A 17,022-nucleotide genomic window follows, 5' to 3' on the forward strand; every position below is an offset into this window, starting at 1 on the left:
TGCTTCAAATCAAGTTGTGTGAAGGGACTGAAGCCTATGGGCATGGGGTATATTCACTTGGCTAAGACAGACAGTCCCTGAATTCGTGATAGAATAAGAAATAGAATAAGGAAAATTGGAATAAAAATAATAACCTGGTCAAACACACTACGGGAGTACCTCAGATTCTTCCTATGTATTGCCTAGTTTGGAGCAAGCAATTTGAAACCTATTATAGCATTTTAATTTGTTGTATGTATTTTGGTAATTCCTAATTTCGAGAACAATTTCATTGCTTTTTATTAAAACAATGTATTTGGTCATGCCGGTATTTCCAGTGTCGATGTTTTTGTTTACATTACGCCACTCCAAGCCTCCTTGTCAGTCATGTATGAATGAGCAATTCGACAATAGCACTTATCACCACTTGTCAACCTGTTTGGACGTCGAGTAAAATTCTGTTTCATTATTTAAGGGCGACGTGATTTCTAACGATATCTCAGATTACAAATTTCAGTTTCGCTGTTTGTTAACCAGTATTTGCGACCCCCCTCACACTGACACGCGGCTTTTACGTTGTCTTTTTATTGTTCGTACAAAGTGTATTTTTATGATGGTGAAAAAGGCAGAATTGGATGGCATAACCTGAAAGATATCTTTTTTTTCGGATAATAACCTCATACGTCATTAGATATCAGTGGCTAAGTTTATAAGGCCTTGCGGGAGATGTGGTTTACAGCTAAGATCTGATGCTTGCCCGAAATGTCGATCATTTTGTTCGGGTCGGGTCAGGCTTCTCTATCGCTGACTTTTTTAAATAAATATATGTTTATAAAAAATATATACCAAAACTATGAGAATTCAGAGAACTCCTAAATAAAATATGAATATTCCGGACTCGAGTCGTGCCGGGCTGGAACCCCATCTTAACTCTAGTGTGGTTTCATGTCATATTAAACACCTCGGCCTCTTGTCTGGTTACCAGTCAGTCCATGTCTTGTATGGGAGTCGTTGACTAGTTTTTTTGTTGTATGCGTGGACTTTACATTCAAAGTATTGTTCCTCAGATTTTGTTATTGTAATATGCATGTTTAGTAGTAAGTCCCAGATAAGGCTCCCACTATTTCACTTTCACCTAATGTGTAATAGATAGTATAGGAACCACGTCATGTAATTTTTCGTCTAATACAACAAACTACTTTACTTACTCTCTTACTACTCTCTTTAATTTAATCTAGTGGTTTTCATGCTCAGTGGTTCGAGATGAGTGGCCGGAAAATCCCGATCATGATAATTTGTTTTGATTTATTTTTTTTATATGGTTTCTTTGTCTTATATTTTATTGCTTACTGGAAAATAGTACCTTGAGGTTTTGGAAATTGCTAAAGGAATAAAAATTTGAATTGTGAGAGAGATTAATTTAACTTCAATAAATTTTGGGTGTACCAGGGCGTTGTGCACTGAACTGCAGGTCCTTTCTCCTTGTTTACTTCATAATGATAAATGATTATTAGCTGTTAGATTGAGACATAACTTGTTTTGTCTAAAGAAGTTATGTTATAACAAAAGCTTGTTATTTTGTGGAAAGAGATCATGTTATTCCTTTTTACTAACATATTTTGTTAGCTTTTTCTATATTATATTAACTTTAGTAGCCCCACAAGAGTGTACTTGCCATGAGACTCGCCATGAAAATATTTTACTTATTTCTCAGTCTGTATATATAAAATAAACTAATTTACATTTGAGCTAAGAAACAACAAAATAAAAACAAGAGAGAGAGAAATTCAAAAACGAGGCAATTTGTGACATCATTATGGGGAAGTGGATTATTTTGGTGGTTGCCATGGCAGTAACGGTGATGACGGCTACGGCACAAAATTCAACAAGCATGTTCGGAGATTTGCCAAAGGTTTGTTACTGTCTTGTTTTTAATTACCAGCTATATAATAATTTCAGGTATTTTTAATTGAATGTAAATAATATTTGTTAGAAACAGGGCGTCCGCCGTCCAGAACAAGTCGAATATTTGGATTGATTTAAAATTAAGTGTATTTAATAAATTATGGGCTATTTTAACGAATGTGCAAACGCGGACAAGCCGTTGCATGGAAATTCCTGATTCCGATTTTAAATCCCAATTTTTTTCTAAATTCCGCGATTTTCCTGCCCCGTCTTTTTCGAGGGCTATACGCAAACCCCCATTTTTTAATCTTGAAAATGGGCTTCGTCTTATTCGCCAGGAAATACAGTAATTGGGTAGTTTGAGCAATTAAGGTCTCACATAATATTTAAAAAGTCTTCATAGGGCTGTCCAAAATCGAATATTTTTTCGATTCGATATGAACCGAATATTTCTCTCGAATTGAACCGAATAATCGAATATTATTTTTTTTTATTATTATTTTTTTCAGTAAAATAATAAACAACTATTAATATATATATAAGTCATAGTAATAAATGGATGATACAAAGTATTGCCATTAGAAGAAATTACTAATTCTATTGAAAAAAGGTATTGGACCTCCAAAACGGGTTTTAGTCCTGTACCATGTTCCTATGATTACTAACTCAACAGCTACAAATCGATTCTTTACCGATAACTTTTCATTTATGACCATGCATGAAATATATAATTACATGTCACCTGGCAATAAAAACCTTTTTACAGCAAAGAAAGCGATAGAAACATGTTTTTGCTTGCCTGGTGAAAAACGTGGTGCAAAAGTGGTAGTGAGGCACATTTCGTACCAAAATTTAGCGATTCTTAAATTGGCAGAGAAACGCTTCAAATAATTTGTGATTCGATTCGATTTCTAATATTTGGTTCGCTTGGAAAGCCCTAGTCTTCATTCAATTTCTGCAAACTGTAATAAGAACAGAGACCAAACTTCACTTAATTGTAGAAAAATGGGAGAACGCCTCGCTTATAATAATACTATCTAAGAATCTGCCATATTAACGTCTTTCCTTACCCGTAATAAATAAAATTCCTTGCCAGGGCAATTACAACACATCTGATGTCGCGCCAGGAAGCAGTGGAAGCATGCAGGGACTGTTTGACATGGCACAGGGATTCGTCAATGTTGTGTTCAGACCCTTCTCAGAGTTGGCAGGTAAGAATAGGTTGAAATGAGGCATTTGCGAACGACATCTTTTGATACGAGGTTTTATTATGCATTGTTTGCTCTAAAAATGCTCAGCCACTGCTATGTAAGAATTTTGGAAGAAACAGAATCCTTTTTTCGGCATTGCTATCCCAATCCATGGCGCTCCCGAAGTATTCTTACCAAGATGCCCCAAGCCCTGACCACTAGAATGTTGCAACTTTTCTCAGAGATGAGTTACCTTTAGGTCTGAGTGAGTGCCTGTAACTTTGCTCAGAGATGAGTCTCCTTTAGTTCTGAGTGAGTGCCTGTAACTTTGCTCAGAGATGAGTCTCCTTTAGTTCTGAGTGAGTGCCTGTAACTTTGCTCAGAGATGAGACCCCTTTAGTTCTGAGTGAGTGCCTGTAACTTTGCTCAGAGATGAGTCTCCTTTATGTCTGAGTGAGTGCCTGTAACTTTGCTCAGAGATGAGTCTCCTTTATGTCTGAGTGAGTGCCTGTAACTTTGCTCAGAGATGAGTCTCCTTTACTTCTGAGTGAGTGCCTGTTACTTTTGCTCAGAGATGAGTCTTCTTTATTTTTGAGTGAGTGCCCGCAACTTTGCTCAGAGATGCGTCTCCTTTACTTTCGAGTGAGTGCCCGTAATGTTGGTCAGAGATGAGTCCCCTTTACTTCTGATTGAGTGCCCATAACTTTGCTCAGAGATGAGTCTTTTCCAGTTCTTCTTTGTGAATGTTTTCCGTTTTTATTAATGCTTTTTCTGCTTATAAATATGGTAACTTAATTCTTGAATATTCCAAAAAAATTTTTTCTAAAATCTGACATAGACTTGCTACTTGATATGTGATGTCCAATATCGGAAATTGGAAAATTTTAATAACACACACATCCAGTATCCTAAATAATATCTTTTTTTAGTAAATCCGCTTGTTTTTGCTCATTTTATGAAATTCACTTAATTGTGTTTTTTACAGATTTCATCATAAAAATCTTTGCTTCTGACAGTGGGGCGTTGGACTATCTGCAAGGAAATTGGCAAGACGTAAGTTCACTTATTAATAGTCTATGGCAGGGGTCGGCAACCTACGGCCTGCGGAGCACTATAATCCGGCCTGCGACGCTTCACTAAATTATAGTAACAAAACATTCGTTTTGACGAACATATTCTTTAGACTAAATTATATTATAACCTAACAATTATATATTTCACAATTACTCGTTTAATGAGCATAATATAAATTAATTATAATTAAGCAAATGGCAACAAAACGCTAAAAAGTTGATGCTAAGTGCAAAGGGTTCAATGACGCTGAAAATATTCAAATGGAATTTTATGAGATGCAATGAGGAAATAAATCTATATTCTATTCAAGAGATGTATCACTGCTTGTTTTTATTATAAAAAGTACCATCCGTTCGGTTTTTCAACTCTCTAAAAATATGTGCGGCCCGCCAATGACTTGCAACCTTAATTTTGGCCCGCGAGCGACAAAAGGTTGCCGACCTCTGGTCTATGGGTTTCGTCTGGGCAGATTCCCAATGAAACACTCCAGATGCTTGGGGAACTCTTAATAATAGTTCAATTGTTTTAATATTTACGTTTTATCATATACCTGTAAGCCTGTAACTGCTGAGTAGATCTTTGCGTATGAGCGCTTGTTTATCGCAACTAAAAATGGAAAAAGTACGGAAAGAAGAATTGCAAGTTTGCTTAAAGCAAGGTCCTGAGCCCTCAACTAAAGTGGAAAGAGTACTGATAGAAGAGTTGCAACCGACCACCGTCTAAGAACTGCATTATAAATTCATTGCTCTGAATTGTAAATAGATAACAGTTGACACAATTTGAAACAAGTTTAGTCAACACTATGACTAAAAACTTCGATACTCCCGAAGTATGTGAACCAAGACGGCAAACACTGTAACATAGTATGTGTACTGGGTTATTAAGGTTAGGCCATAATTTCAGGTACAAATACTACGGAAGTTACCTGGCTTGTCCCCGAACTCGTAATAGAACTAAAATAAGGGGAAATTGGAATAAAGTTATAGCCAAGCCTTAATCTGGTACATGTACTATGTTACGGTGTCCGCCATCTCGGTTCACATACTTCAGAAGTACCAAAACTTATACATCGGTCTTTTTCATACAGGCAGCAAGTTTTGAAGCCGGTTACATCGCATGTCTCGTGTTCGGAGTGTTGTTCATCGTTTTTGTACCGCTTGTTGGCTCCTTCATGTGTTGTTGTAGGTGTTGTTGCAACAATTGTGGCGGTCGTCTCGAACAATCTACGAAGCGTAGCAAGAGCTGTTGGCGACAATGCTATTGTGTCACAATGCTGATTCTAACGACTTTCATGGCGTGAGTTTGATTTAATTCTTTATTGCTTTGCTTTAGAATGAAATAGGATTTCAGTTTTGTCCTGGGGAAACAATTTGATATATTTCAGACATCCTCACTTATGATTTGAAAGTTACTGTAAGCATATTTTGTTGGTTTTGTGTGGTTTTTATTATCCGCAGCATTTTTATGAGCGTTTGGTAAAATTTTATTAGCGTATGTATTTGCCCGCTTATTTGCATAATGTGGCAAAGGGGGATTTTTGATTAATTCAAATCATATTCTAAATAATAAAAATTCCTATATCGAAAGTAATCAAGTTTTAAATGAAATTCAGAAGTCCTTCTTATAATGAAGTTCCCATTAAAAATTTTGAAAAAATGAATATTGCCTCTAGTCACATGCCATGGCAATTTTTAAATAAATTTATTTTAGAGTCATATTTTAGATAATTAGAATTCTTGTTTTAATGTATTCAAACATCCGATTTCATTTAAATATCCCTCTTATAATTTGAGAGTTACTGCAAGCATATTTCTTTTTGGGAGTAGGCTCAAATATTCTTGGCATTTTTATGAGTGTCTGATGAAAATTTATTGGCTTATGTTTTTGTTCTATTTCTTGCATAAAATGGGATTTTTTGATTAATTTGAGTCATATTTTGCTAAATAATAATAATTCTAATACCGGAAGTAATCAAGTATTCATTTGAATATGAACTTCCTTCTAATAATATAACCTTTGGAGAGACAAACAATGCCCCTATACTGGTATCACATGTCATAGAAATTAAAAAAAAATCCTTTCAAAGTCATATATTTAGATAATTAAAATCTTAATTCAGAGTATTCAACAATTTGTTTTCATTTAGAGATCCCTCTTATAATTTGAAAGTTACTGTGAGCATATTTATTTTTGGGAATTGGATTTAATATTCTCGTCCATTCTATCAGTGTTTGATGAAAATTTATTGGCGTATGTATTTGCTGTTTTGCATAAAGTGGCAAAGTGGGATTTTTTAATAAATTCAAGCCATACTAAAACATTGAAATTGACAATTCTTTTATCGCATTCATTTAACTTTTTAATTAAATTTAAAAATCCTTCTTATAGCCTAATGAATTTCTCATTATGAAGTTTGAAAAAACGAATATTGCCTCTAATCACATGTCATAGCAATTTTTAAATAACTTTATTTTAGAGTCATGTTATTTTAGATAATGAGAATTCCTATTTTAATGTATTCAAACATCCGATTCCATTTAAACATCTCTCTTATAATTACTGTACTGTTACTGTAAACATATTTCTTTTTTGGGGATTGGATTGATAAATGTTCTTGGCATTTTTATGGTGGTTTGAGGGAAATTTATTGGCTTTTCTCTTATTTGCGCAATGTGGCAAAGTGGGATTTTTGATAAATTCAAGTCGTATTCTAAATAACAAGTAAACTAGAATATCGGTTAGAAACCGAAGACTTATCGATCGAAGGTTAGGGGATCCCCCAGAACAGTGGTCTTATTCCATAGTGACACCGTGTGTCCCATCACTAAATAATTAATAACTCGCTAATTATAAGACATAATCCATCCAAAATCAATAGGCTTCTGATCCGAGCTATGATGAATGCACATGCAAAATTTGGAGCAGATTCAACCTCGCTTTCGTGAGATATCGCGTGCATTTAACACACAGACATACAGACAGACAAATACCTATCAACATACTTACTTATCTTAAGATCGATAAGTAAAAACATTCTGACCTTGAAATCTAAATTACCGTAGGTCTACTCAACTGGCAGATAGCAGTCTGAATGCAGACTTTTTGATTGTTTGGTTCAAACTTCAGTTGTTTCTTTATTTAAAAGCTCTGGGATAGGGGAAGTTTTTTTTTTCATTATATCACTTTTATTTATAGTTTTAGAGGGTTTTTTTATTCATATTTACGTTTAACTATGTACCAACTGTGACAGTTTAACAGTAATGTACGATTATTGCTCTCTTCATTTGCGAATAGTCAATTACCTAGAAACTACAATGCGCAATAATAATATTGAATTTTTTGCGGATAATCTTTCATCAGTATTCTGCAATTCGATTTTTTGTTTTTAACCTTGAATCTAGGCTCGCAGAAATATATTTCCGCACATTGTTGAATATTGGGTACTCTTGTAGTATGTGTACCAGATTAGGGTTAGGTCATAATATTATTCCAATTTTCCTTATTACGAGTTCGGAAATTGTCTGTATTAGCCAAGTGAATATACCCCCTGCCCATAGGTTTCAGTCCCTTTACTCAAATAGACGTAAAGTAGGCGAACAGAATAGTTAACTTCATATTGGTACACACATTCCTAAAGTGCCAAATATTGTAATTTGTTAAAATCGTAAAATAAATTTTCTGGAAAGACCATACCCCCAATATTCCTGAAGTTTTGTAATCCGGTCTTTTATCACTCTGAATTATAAAAATCCCCATTTTGAAGTATTCGAATATTTGATTTAATTTAGACATATTCTCCTAAATCATGAAAGTTACCCTTAGCTTATTTCTGTTGGTTCTTTCTGGTTTTTAATATTTTCGACATCTTTATGAGCGTTTTGGTATAATTTATTGGCGTATGTATTTGCTTGGGTTGTTTGCGTAACATAGCTAAGTGGAATATTTGAGGGATTCACGAGGCTTGATGCACACTGACACAAATATAATTCTGTAACGTTTCGTTTTACCAAAGACAGATCACTTTATAATATCTGGTAGTTGAAAGTCTCGAATTCAAATCTTGACGATCACATATTCCAACTAATACAGACCAGGAGGATTTCAGTCTATATTTTAGTCTTTAGCCTTGTGCTTATTGAAATATGTAATTGCTTCCTTTTTAGTTAAAATAGAAAATCAATCATGCAAACAATAGTAAATTATTTTATACAAGCTTTACTTGCGTTTATGAGTGTTCTTTTTTCAAGAGAAGTCACATACACTCACTCAGAAGCAAAGTATGGAAAGTTACATGCACTCACTCATGAGTAAAAGATACTCATTTCCGATCAAAGTCACGTACGCTTGGGCAAAGTTGCGGGCAATCATAAGAAGCCAAGATACTTGTTTCCAAGCAAAGTCATGTACTTTTACTCAGAAGCAAAGGATGCCCATCTGTAAGTAAAGTTGTGGGCTACCACTAAAATGACAAGAGGTATTGAAATATGAATGAATGTTTGCACACACTTCACGTGAACGCTTCCAGAAGCACATATTGTTATTTGCTCTATGCTGGGGGTGCAATTGAGAATTGTTTGTTGTCGTGGGTATTCTTAGTAACGCTTGTATATCAAATTGTAAGTGGATTTATAACTTATGATTTTGCTTTATTGCGAAATCTATTTGAAGCAGGAATACACCATCAATCATGTATGTCAAAAGCTGAGCTAAGTATTTGCTCAAATATTGAAATCATCAAGAGTTTTTCAATGCGAAAAGCTTCAATCTTTTGAACCCCATGTCCCTAATCAGAGTGATAGGTTAAAAAAAAAACATTAATCATAAATAGGGCTGTCCAAGCGAACCAAATATTCGAAATCGAATCGAATCGCAAATTATTCGAATCGTTTTTCGGCTAATTTTCGAATCACTAAAATTAGGTACCGGTACATAAAGCGGAAACCACCTTTACGGGATGTTTTTCATCGGGCAAGCGGCGGCGCCCCGAGCTCAGAACACTCTCGCTCCCGGCTTGCTTAATTGGTTTCCCGATAATTCTCTCGCCTTCATTTTGTGATAAACATGTCATTACTAATGCCCGCCCGGTGGCACGTGATTAGCCATTTCATGCGTGGTCATCATAACAAGGTATAGTCGATCGTGACGTTTTTGAGAGAGAACAAGGAGAAAAGGGAGACAATTTAGAAAACGATAGTTCTATAAATAGAATCGATTTGAAGCTGTTGAGTTAGTTATCATAGGAACATGGTACAGGCAACTCAAAGCTGAAACAGGTGTTTTGGGATCCTTAATCCTTATGATGGCAATACCTTCTTTAAATGGAATTTGTAATTTCTCATGATGGCATTACTGTATTATCCATCTATATACCAAGACAAATAATTGCACTCTTGTATTTTGATGGCTGTTGTACACTAACAATATTATAGTCCTCAAATAATATTGTCATCAAACTAGCTTGGAATTTTTAAATGCAATTTTGAACTTGAGCAACAGTTTTATCTATATTGATGGTTGTTATTATTTTGCTGAAATTTACACAAAAAAACATAAAGACTAGTGAATAGGATTAAAATAGCATCTACAGGCTTTATATGTCCTACTAAAACTGAATCCATCAAAATTGAGATTGCAATTTTTGAATAGTGCAATTTTTACTCTTAACACTCAACAGTTTTCGAGACCCAAATTTTGGAGTTCTCCAATTTTTTTGACCAGTTCATACAAGCGTGTGATCTCCTTTGATGTAACTGCACATACGTTACCACAACATCGAAGGGCAGGCGTTTATTGTATAATAGAGACAGATTTACTATTGCGCAATAATATTCGATTATTCGGTTCGATTCGGCGAAAATATTCGATTCGATTCGAATCAAAAAATTATTCGATTTTGGACAGCCCTAATCATAAAAATAATCCTTGATTAGGAATACCACAAGTTGACATTGAGTATCTTTACAGCAGGAATGTGCAACATATTTTTGTCAGCGAGCAATAATTATAATCAACTTCATTCAGACATTTAGCTGGGACACACAAAAAATTTAGGAAATGCGGCTACCTCGTAGCCTTTAAGGAATAAATGCACAAGGGCTAAAAACATCATGAATTTTCATCAATGTGAGCTCCTTTTCAAACCAACTGTCAGATTAGAATTATGGTTGAGTATCTTCAGTGCAAAAATTTTTTGAATAACAAGCAAGATTTTTGAAATAACATTTTATTGTGCTTTTTGCCTCAAACAAGGCCCCATACAAGCAACCAATGATATCTGACAATATGAAAGAAGCGGAACTACTGGTTCTCAACTATTTTTCTTGTAAAAGTAAATTCTAAATTCTTGCTATGAAAATAGTATTCTATTCAATATTCAAACATTAGCTTAAAACGTGGGTGAGCAAGGTTTTTGTATCAGGGGCCAACAATTTTGCCCACCTTAACTAGCGGGCCATGTAAGTGTGACGTAAAAAGTAACATTTCATGAACAAAATTCACAGTGTTACAAAAGCCAAAGTGGAAAACAATAAGCCATTGATCGCAATCCCGATAAATTCCCTGAGCCATTTTTAAGTTAAACATGAAAATTTGGTTTTAGTTTAGTTTTGGCAGCATCAGGCATACCAGATTGAATTAACCAATGAGCCCCATTTGGCCCACGGGCTGTAGTTTACCCATGTCAGGTTCAGAATGTGTTAAGAATATTTAGTATTGACAATCACAAGCGAAATAAGATTTCAATATTTATTTAGTCAACGAAATGAAACAAATTTAATTGAACCCTTAAAATACAAATTGTATCCACTCGAGGAAGCGTCGTACCACATTATTTGCGTACTCTAGAGATATCCTTGTTTTTTTCGTTTCCACGGAGTCTGTATGATTCACAGAACAAATAAAATATTTGTTGAAATCAAAATCCTAGAGATGGGATAGAATTTATAAGTTCATTTCGGGGAGACGAAAATCTATAAGACGGCTTAATTAAATGGCGAACCACGTCCCCTTGTCCAGTTACTAGTCCATGTCGAAAAAGGATTAGTTAGCAAGAAGACGTAACTTACAAGCGGTCATGTGAACCACACTACGGCGGCGAGGAGTCCACCAATCCTCTTGCTCATAACTATCTCTCATGGGATTCAAACCTGCAAACCCATTGAGGGTAATCAGAGGTGGCAAGCGTATTCCTAACTTCTGGCATGATGCGCTAATTCAAGTTAGCAGATGACCTATGCAATGGTTTTTCAACCTCATTAATAAATACACCCCTTTAGCATTGGACTCTATTAAATGTGTTGGAATCGCATATTATCTCTGCCTCTGGTTTAAATACCGTGCCCCACCTCACACACAGTGTAATAAATCGGGTGAGCAATGCGGGACTCGGAAATTTTTCAGATAATGTCAGTTTCTTACATATTGTTATATATCAGTGGCTACTTGTACAGGGTTATTATAATCCTTTCCTAAAAATTAATCGAAATTGTAACTGACTCCATATACAATAAAAATGACATAATCAGCATTGTATATAGGACATCACATCAGGTATAACTATGTTGCATGGCAACGCAACTTGAACCTACTAAAAATTTATTGGTTACAAACTCTCCCTAAAAGTAAAAATTGGAAAGACCCTGATATTAAAATTACCTACTAAGCAATATATTATAGAATGTTTGAGCTTTCACAATAGCTTGATGTGATACATGATGAGACTAGTTTTGATGAGTTTGCCTAATCTGAATTTTTATTCAAACTATGGTATGACTAATTCACGGAACTGGTACCTAATGACCAGATAAATATTTGCTTATAGTTTTAGGACGCATGGCGCTTGTCATAATATTTTGATAAATTATGTCAGTGTCTGTCTGTTACACGTTAGTTACATTTGTTACACTTGTCGTTAGTTATTATTAACCGCAAGAATTTCCTGGTGATAATGTTAAATCAAACTAAAGGAAATTGATAATTCTATGCGAGTGCCCATAGAGAGATGAGTCTCCTTCACTTCTGAGTGAGTTCCCGTAACTTCACACCGAGCGATGAGTCTCTTTTACTTCTGAGTGAGTTCCCGTAACTTCACACCGAGCGATGAGTCTCTTTTACTCCTGAGTGAGTGCACATAACTTTACTCAAAAATGAGTCTTTTATTTCTGAGTGAGTGCCCAAAAATTTACTCAAAAATGAGTCTTTTATTTCTGAGTGAGTGCCCAAAAATTTACTCAGAGATGAGACCTGTGAGTGATTTTCACCAAAAATGCTTTATAATAAAACCAAATGCTTTTATACCAGACTATTTTTGATTGATTGACAGTTTAACTATTTTGTGGAAATTCTTCCAGGAAATTGAAGTTTTATGTTGTTTGCTTTTCCATTTAATAAAACTATTTACTTTTTATTGGCTGGTTTTCTTAGGAAAAACTGACAATAAAATAAAGTTTATGTTCTTTCGACTTTGGCCTTTTATAAACCACGGAAAGGAAACGATTGGTGTGTTGTGCTTAGCCATTGGTTCTCAACCTTTTTTATTTCGTGGCGCACTTTCGTATCATAAAAGTTTTGTGGCCGACTTTCTCATGCAAAAGAAAAACTACAGAAAAAAACGAGAGTATTTTTGCAAAAATAAATACTTTAACACTTTGATAATAATTAGAATGAAAAGCAGCAGCATCGTTCATTGCTACTACCATGAAAATTTGACTATAATGACGCAAATGAAACTGAACTTTTTAATATCCATAGTAATTTTTAATAAACTTGTGGCCCACTGGATAATGTCTATATGGCCCGGCAATGGGCCACGGCCCACTGATCGAGAACCAGTGTGCTAAGCGTTAGGAATGCACTCAACATCGGTCCCTAACTACCCTTTTATGAGTTTGTTTGTTCAAGATATATCATAATCACCATATGGTTATTTCCCATTAGTCAGTTAATTTTGTGACCATATAAGGCACTACATCTGCCTATCTGCTAGTATTTATTAAGCATATGCTTGGGTCGCGCGATTTAAAAAAAAATTATATTTCAAAATTTTGAGTTGTTTGGAAAAAGTTTGGCAACCCACTTAGTACAACCCTTTGGTAAAGAAAGGTGTCACAGCTGATTACATAACATTATCATTCAGACATTTAGTCTCTTCGATCTTGGACTGACTGTGTGCGTAACTATTTCACTCCTCCCTCTTTTCTTTTTTCCAAAATTGACATTAAATGAATTTTCAAGTCATTGTTTGTTTTTTAGGCGGTAATTTTATTTTATCCAAAATGGTGAGAAGTCGTCCAGTCAATGAAGACAGGTCATGCTTTCTTAAAAAGCCTTTGTATATGTCACAATGTATGACTGGACTGAACAATCAAAACCTTGTATATGTCATAATATATGACTGAACTAAACAATTAAAAGTTACAACGATATAGTCTACCACATCACAATAGGGTTTCGCATCTTTTGGAGATATGATACTTTCAGTGCTTAATTAGACATGTCCAAACTGGTAAAGTAATTTCTTGATTTTTAGAATAGTTATTCATTTGGAAAATGGTTTGGCTAGAATCATTTTTAATTTGTAACCCTCTTCTGTTTAAAAAAATTCGGCTAATCTGATAACACAACAGGGCTAGGACTTTTTTAAGGTTACGAAAGCAAAAGTGCAAAACAAACTAAAAATTAATTGCAATCTCAACAAATTCCTTGGGCTATTTTTTAGCTAAAACATCAAAATTTGTTTTTAGTTTGGTTGTGGCAGCATCGGGCGGGGCAGATCGAATTACCCAACAAGCAGGTTTTGGCTCGCCGCCGTAGTTTGCTGATGTCAGGCTTAGTGCCTTTTTAGACGAAAATTTTACATAATAGATACTCAATTGTGCTGACTAAGCACTTTTCCATAACGACTTAACAAAATAAACTTCAACAAAAGTTCTTTTGACAACATAAACTAATATTATGAAAGGCTGTTTGCGTTGTTTGAAGACACAATATGGAGAATCATTTATTCTTTTGTTCGGTCTCACGAGACCAGCTCTGTATATATTGTCAGGTGAAATCCCAAAAATAGCTTTTTTGAGAATTCAACTAGTTCATTTAATGAATGTCTGCTTAGACTTTTTGTCAGGAAAATATACATGGTGTCCATAAAGTTCCTTTACAATTTCAACTTTGTTATGATGTCAGTTTTCAATATATCTTAACCAGGTTTATTGTTTTTTCAATCCGTATTTGTTTAAGTATTTTTACTTCATTTAATACATCTGTGAAGGCCAAAATAATTTATGGTTTTGATAAATTTCCTTTGCAATCTAAAAATATTTTTTAAGACTTGGACACCCCACATAATTATAAGCTAATAATGTATTCTTTTTAACAGATTTAATTTCTGCATACACTTAAACCATTATATCTCTTTCCTCTTCAAGAAAGAACAAAATATTTATCAATATTATTAAATATTTTAACTAATTATACATATCATAGTTTTACCTAAGAACAAGATGTCCTGTCAACTCCGCTAGCCAAAAATATTATTTTCAATTTTATTTTTAATCATTTCAACTTTTCAGGGTTCCCACTGTCTTTGTTTTCCTAACAAACGAATGGATAACAGACGTAGTCGACACAGCGCCGGTGAAAATGACAACGTTACTTGGCGATACATCTGAATATTTGAAATTGGTCCCAAGGCAAATCCAGTACATCTCAGACGAATATGCAACTGTCGATAACAATGTGCGCCCTCTTGTGGAAGGTGTGTATAATTGCGAATGATACTTTTCCTCTCTCTCTTACCAAGGCTATGAACAAGAAGAAACTTCTTCTAGGCCGGCGGTTCTCAACCTCTTTTTTCATGGCCCATTTTTGTTGCCAAAAAATTCTTGTGGCTTGTTAAATTTTTTTTTGCACAGAGAAAACTACAACAAAAATTGATATCCTTCTGTGAAAATGGACACTTTAATGTTTATAAATAAAATGGGAATTACCACTAAGTAACAGAAAACAGCATCATCATCCATTGCTGCTACAATCAAAACCAACTATCGTGACATGAATAAAACTAATTTTTATTAGCACTATGGCCCACTTCAAAATGCTTCTGTGGCTCAGTGGTTGAGAACCAATGTTCTAGGCCAGGGTGGTCCAAACCCCGGCTCTCGGGCCAAATGTGGCCCGCCGCTTTATTATCTGTGGCCCCCTTGACATTCGGAGAGGAATCAGAAAATCGCATTTTGCGTTGTTTCGTCACAAAATTAACCAGGAAAATCATTTGACAAATTTTTACATCACTAATGTCACTGAATTGACTGTGTTATGGCTAGCTGAGGCGACCAGTCAAGTCGAATGATTTGCTTGGCATTCACAATTGTTGATAAGTTTGAAATCTTACACTGTATGAAGGTATAGAAAAACTTTTGCACTTCTTCCCCAGTTTTTTTGGTGGTTTTTACATGGGTTGCCTTGATAAATGACAGATACTGATCAATTTGTTTGCACAATAGAAGTGTTTGTTTTGTATTACACTGTTTACCTATTCTTGGCACTATTGTGGCCCGCGAACATTTCAAAAATAATTTTGTGGCCCCTGGAGCCGACGACCTTGGACCACCCTGTTCTAGGCCTAGTCTTGTGCATAGCGGTTGGTTAAAGCATTAGACTTAATACCAGGGTCAGAATTGGAATCAAATTCATTGCATCCTATGGGGATTGGAAATAGGCTTTATTTTACTAGGGTTCACTGTTCTTAATAAGGATGGCCACTGATACACATGAAGTCACTGTGTTTTTAGACAGGACAGGGGTCTTTCCTATTTGCTATAGCATTTAGAATGCCCTTCAATAGCGTGGCGAAACCTTTTCACTCAAAAGAAGGCTTCAGACAAGCGGTTATTAATAAGCGCAGAGATACTACGTTTCTTGTAAGTCCATGCATCTGTAACAAATAATTGATTATCTTACCCGTACCCAACATTGACAGGTAACCGAATAAGGGTTTGCCATATAATTAATCTGGGTACTCCCGAAATATGTGAACCAAGATGGTAGACACAGGAACGTAGTATGCGCACCAGGTTAGGGTTGGGCCATAATTTTATTCCAATTTTCCTTATTTTAGGCCTACTACGATTTTTATTACGAGTATTGGCCAAGTGACACCAGTAGTATTTGTACTTGAAATTATGGCCTAACACTAACCTGGTATACATACTACGTTTTGGTGTCCGCCATCTTGGTTCACTTACTTTGGGAGCACCTAAATCTGTCCTCGGTTAAATATGAAAATCCTATGTCATATAAATTCTAACACACACACACTCACATTTAATCTTTTAGTATCTGAAAATTATTTGAGCAAATTATTTTGAATCATCAATCAATCATTTATTTCGGGACTTTATTTCGAAAACAAAACAACACAAAAAATAGACGAACAAAATGCAGAGATACCTGGAAGGAGAGCATAAGAAAATATAGTTAAAAAACGTAAAAGTACGCGCCCACCCACCAAAAAGGAATAAAACAACCACACAAAGACAAGTCAGAATCGGGCAATGCTTTAAGAAAACACATAATTGCTGAAGGGATCTGTGAACAACCTAAGCAAATAATAATAAAATTTAGGTAGATAAATTAAATGTAATAGACTGCTATCGACTTTGAACGATTTTGAAACAACACTAAGCTGTCATACTCATTCCCAATGGTTATGCATCCACTTAGCCTTTGGATTAAATTCAGCTGAAATAAAAACCCAGTCACATAACTATTATAGCATTCTGATTGCTTTAATATACATTGTGACTGGGGAAATGTGTAAAATGATCAGAGGTTGTTTCTTTGAGTGTGACTTTCTTGTTCACTTCCCCAACAGTGACCT

General features: G+C 35.0%; 1 protein-coding gene across 14 annotated transcripts in view; it reads left to right on the forward strand.

Annotated features, from left to right (window-relative positions):
• Nucleotides 1-1,679: 1,679 nt before the first annotated feature.
• The window catches only part of LOC120327733 (prominin-1-A-like), a 42,182-nt gene continuing 26,839 nt past the window's right edge, over nt 1,680-17,022 (forward strand). For all 14 annotated transcript variants that reach the window (XR_013477372.1, XR_013477370.1, XR_013477371.1 and 11 more), the window contains exons 1-5: nt 1,680-1,891; nt 2,981-3,095; nt 4,060-4,127; nt 5,236-5,444; nt 14,714-14,898. Coding sequence is in view for 9 of the 14 variants with exons in the window: in XM_078114650.1 (XP_077970776.1) it covers nt 1,796-1,891; nt 2,981-3,095; nt 4,060-4,127; nt 5,236-5,444; nt 14,714-14,898 (673 nt within the window). In the remaining 5 variants the exon portion in view is untranslated. The remainder of the gene's footprint in view (nt 1,892-2,980; nt 3,096-4,059; nt 4,128-5,235; nt 5,445-14,713; nt 14,899-17,022) is intronic.

This window comes from Styela clava, chromosome 7, assembly GCF_964204865.1.
Source record: "Styela clava chromosome 7, kaStyClav1.hap1.2, whole genome shotgun sequence".
NCBI classification, from domain to species: Eukaryota; Metazoa; Chordata; class Ascidiacea; order Stolidobranchia; family Styelidae; genus Styela; species Styela clava.